Genomic DNA, 4,942 nt, shown 5'->3' with positions numbered 1-4,942 from the left:
CATTTTACAGAATTTCTTTTATTACTTTTTATAATTTTAAAACGGGAAAGTAAAGGCTCGTGAAGTAGACAAAAATCCAAGATAATAGAAAATATTTTGCAGTGGCCAATTATTTTAGGGTCAAAAGCGTGCATGTCACAAAAGAATGGTTAGGCCAATATGTATGATTACTTACTTGAAGGGACAAAGTGAAATTCACATAATGAAAACAATTATACACATAGTATTTGATAAGAGAATTAGAGATATATACCCTTGCTGAGGAATATTAACAATTAGCAGAACCTTCCCTGTGTAGTCACTGAGGAAGATAGGTATAGGTTCTACAGAATCTTGTTTCTGTAAAAGATTACAAACAATTAATATATTACTAATTGTTTACCCAAAAGGTACAAAACGGAAAGGATTATAAATATAACTATGAAATAATATTAACTATTTTGGCACAAAATTTAGCAGAAAGGCAAATCTTTTGAAACAACAAACGATTTTAAAGAACTATAAGAAGTAACAAGTGTATAAAAATAAAATAATATTAGTAGCTCTTCCCTCTGTCCCAATTTTTGTGGCACCTTTTCGAGTTTGCGTGCTAAAAAATGATATATGCAGTCACCATCTATATCACCGATGCTGGCTTTAATAATATTCAAAGATGGAGATAATGTTGAAGCAACTCTTGGAAATTTTAGCAATGAAAATTTAGAGAAACCATCACCCTTGGTAAATGAAGATTTGGAAGACTCAATATGAGAAATGTTGTAGGATAAATGTACATAAGTATTTGTCTTGGAGTGTAAAGGAACATAACATGCAGAACGAGGGTAATTTGAGTTTGTTCTTAGTTTGACAAGTGATTGAGCACTCAAAGGTGATGATGCAAAAACCATAGAGGCCATTTTTTTTGTTTTTGTTTTTGGGATGGTTATTGGTTGGGGAGGTAGGAGCTGGGGCAAGGGGGGTTCTCTATCTCTAGATATATGGATCTGAACAATGACTTCTTTTTATACTACTTATAAATATAAATCTATATATCTATATCTATATATAATATAAAGCTAAAAGATGTACAAGCGCTGATGCGCACCTCTCTCCACCATTCTTATTTATCTTTTTTCTCCTTTTTTTGGTATTTTCCCCTTATTTTCCCATTGATTATATTGTAAGATGTAAGAATATAGGTATAAATGGCTCAATAATTACTATTTCACTCTTTCATATTCCTTACGATGAAAAATGTAAGTTTCAATATTTATTACTCCAGTCTTTATTATGGCCTTGCATGTTTTGCTACACCACTGTTATTGTTAATGTCATATAAGTAGTGTTTTCGTCATTTTTAACGATGGTATCATTTTCAGAAGCAAATTTTCCTCCAGGCTGATGAATAAGGTGGTTTTCCAGATGAAGCCATGAAGAGGTAACATGTGAGCAAAGATTTTTTTTTATAATAATACTAATACAACAACAACAAATAATAATAATAATTATTGTTGTTATTTAACTTCCAGTAAGATTTTTGTTTTAACTTTTTTTAATTCTTTGTATCTTTACCTTATGATAAACTACATATTTGGGTTGTAATTGTGAGTTTGGTATATACTATATCTGTTAAAGGAGAAAAATAGAGATGACAGAGGGAATAAGAGAGTAATTAAATCATTAAGATTTTGTAATTTTTTTTGTACCTCATATGATCCTCTGTTTTAGCTTTCAAAGTTCAATTCAACTCCACCGAGGTCCATTACTTCGTTACTTTGTATATATAGTTACAATTTCTCTTGTGATATTTATGTGTTGGTGAATATTCTATGTTGGTTAAATTTATTTGTATGTATCATCTTTCAGGCATATTCTAAATCACTTGCTTTTTTTATTTTTTTATTTTTTATGGGAGAAAGGTATGCCAACGTATTTGTTGAAAATTTATACTTTTGAGTCCCATAACTTATCCGTACTCAGTATTATTTGGTAATTTTGGGTAATATGTTCTATGTCATTTGTATTGATTAGCGTGACACGCTCTGTGGTATAATTTAATGATGAATGCATTTCTTTTAAGGTAGTTATATTCACTCTGAATTCTTTAATTTTTTCCTACTCTTATTTGCTAAAATTTCTTACAATTCATAATTTTTTTTCAATTAAATATGTTCAGGGATTTAAAATCATGTAAAGTTAGAAGCTGCTTATGAAATTTGATGATTTGAAAATCGCATCAAATCTAACTTCTCAATAAGTAGTGGTGATATGTTTATCTTTTTACTGTGAAATTGAAAGCAAGTCGCACAACAGGGCATTCTTTTGATTGGTGTAGATGAATTTAATTACCATAATTATATTTGTTATTGATAAAGAGTTGATTTGAACTTTTTGCTGAAAGAGGTTTCGAGGTTCTGATTTTAAATAGAAGAGTGGTCTTGTGGTGCAAAAATTAAAATATTCGTTTGGAGAAAATCTTAAATTGTATTTTGTTCCACAAGTTAATTTCACACTTAAGAAATCAAAAGAAGTTTTCTTTCATATGCATGTGGTAGCTTTAATTATGTCCAAATTGCTTTATTTATTTAGGTTTTCTAATTGTTTGTCTAGCAAATATAGCCAAAGTGATGTAGCACCTTTCTTTGACCAACAGTAATATTTATCTTTTTCGTTACTTTTGTGGTCAACAATTTAATGTGATATTCACAAATTAATAATTTGGAAAAAAAATATTGAATGATTGTTAATTGTTGCAGCCTATCATAATTCATATTTATGGACCGTTACAACCTTTCTTAATAATTCATATTTATGAAGCATAAAGAATTTCTACAGTCTTTATAGGTTACTGGAGTAATAAATATTTCATATTTACAAACATACAATAATGGTCTCATCTTAAAGGTCGCGGGGAGATAACTTTGAAAGGTATGTGTTTTGTTGCTTATTTAATTTCCTGTTTTAATACTTTTTCTGTTTCATTTTCATTAGTACTGATATTCTAAAAATTGAAATCATTTTCACATAGATCACACTATATAATGTGTATTTAAATTTAATTTAAACTATTAATAAGTGAAAGTCTTAGGTGCGACGAAGGGCATTCATGTAAATAAATTAAAAAATGAGGGCAAATGATAAACCCTCATTTGTGTTCCCATTAGGTTCCACGTGTTAAATGACACATACCCGCTTGGAATTCTGGAATGGTCTTTCTATATTTAAAAAAAAAAAAAAAAAAAGGCTCTGGAAGTGTCCATCTTCGTCTTCACCGTGAATTTGTGCTGCTCTGGAAGTGTCCATCTTCGTTTTCGCCGTCAACATTTTGAGGTATGCTTCTGGCTCTTGCCTTAATTTTCTTCAAATTTACCAGTTTTATGGCTCAAATAAATTCATTGTTGTTCTTAAAATTTTCCTGAACTCTCTCTTCAATGTTTTTTGGCCTTTTTTCCATTGTACTGCTGAGCTATTCTGTGCTGCTTTGTCCGATTATCTGCTGGGTTCTTTTGGACATTTTCTATTTACTTTGTTTTATTTTATTTACCAAAAAAGTCCAGAAGGCTCTGACCCTCTTCACATGCCCCTTTTTTTTTCCAGAGCCTTCTCAAATCTATCTCTATCAGCAAAATATCTACCACCACATCAACAAGCTATACTTGTTAGGATCCATAAAGTGTTCGACAAAATTTCTAGAAAACCCTAATCTAGTGTTCCTGATCAGGTATTCCTTTTATGTAGCAGACGTCGGATTTCCTTTTGGATGTAATTTTTTAATTTCTTCTGTTGTTGGGTGTTTATTCGTTGTCTTCCTTGCATCTATGATGAGAAAGTTTTATTAATAATATGTATTATTGCAAATATGTTATTTGTCTATTAAGAAATGACAGAGGAAAAGATTTAAAACTAAAAATCCAAACATTCTGTTCTCCCATATGAGCTAATATGAATTGGATATTGTTAACTCCTTAGGTTATACTATTTCTGTCATATGTGTTTGATAAGTTTCCTGAAAGAAATCAGTTTTTTCATTAACTATTTAGATTTAGTTTTTGTTGAGTTGTGGGACTAACACTTGGAATTTGGTGATTTAGTAGCTTCCTCTGAAACCATTACTCTAAGCAGGATTATAATGAAAATATACAGGTTTTGTTGACTGGGTTTTCTAATTTGGTTGCTCCATATTGTCGGAGAAATTTGATTTATCTTTATAATATATAATAATCTCATGTTGAAAGTTATATCAAAATGATCAGCTCAAATATGACCTGTGAAAGGAACAAGGCAGGAGCTTAGATATACCTTAGCAGGTCCTAATTAAGACCCAGAGTTTAAAAAGTGAAGTTTATAGTCCAAATAATGCCTTCAACATTTTCTTATAATATGTCTTATAATCACAGAAAAAATTATTTGCATTTAATCGAGCTGTGTAGGCATAAGTACAACATCTCATAAGTCCTGTGACTGAGAAAGAAAGTTAGTCTTAAATTGGTAAGTGGAAGGGGAAAAAGTAGGCAAAAGAGAATGTAAGCGTCCACTTTGGACAACCATGTTCTCTCACCAGTTGTCGGCATGATACATTAGGAAGTCCAGAAACAGAATCAAGATAGAATTGTTTCAATTATTTACCTTCATACTGATTGTATCCATAAATGTCAAGTGTTATGTACCCCTAATTAGTTGTATTTTTGGAAGTTTACCGCTTACTCTTTTTTATAGGCTCCTTATGATCTATTTGCTGCTCTAACTCGGAAAAGTTGCCAACTTCACTGAAAGCTGAAAACCTGGTTCCACATTTTAGGTAACACTCCCATTACCTTATGTCGTCATTCGTAAAAATATCTTCAACATGAAAAGTATGAAGGGTTGGATTCTCTATGACCAGCTTGTCTGTCACTTATGTCACTCTAATTCTGGACTTGTATGAACTTAACTTGCAATCACTGACTTTTAATTTGTTGGGAAG

The 4,942-nt window shown here is 30.9% G+C and overlaps 1 protein-coding gene across 1 annotated transcript; it reads right to left on the bottom strand.

Moving 5' to 3' along the window:
- Nucleotides 1–253: 253 nt before the first annotated feature.
- Nucleotides 254–960, bottom strand: LOC132044379 (uncharacterized; the record flags this gene model as incomplete). Its single annotated transcript, XM_059434874.1, has 2 exons — nt 573–960; nt 254–339 (listed from the first exon to the last, which is right to left on the bottom strand). Coding segments are annotated over exons 1-2 (410 nt in total), but the record flags the coding sequence as incomplete, so codon positions are not given.
- Between the last annotated feature and the right edge of the window lie 3,982 nt (nt 961–4,942).

Source organism: Lycium ferocissimum, unplaced genomic scaffold (genome assembly GCF_029784015.1).
Source record: "Lycium ferocissimum isolate CSIRO_LF1 unplaced genomic scaffold, AGI_CSIRO_Lferr_CH_V1 ctg4306, whole genome shotgun sequence".
In the NCBI taxonomy this organism is placed as follows: domain Eukaryota; kingdom Viridiplantae; phylum Streptophyta; class Magnoliopsida; order Solanales; family Solanaceae; genus Lycium; species Lycium ferocissimum.
The sequence above is the reverse complement of the archived record's forward strand: the minus strand, read 5'-3'. Positions and strand labels throughout refer to the sequence as shown.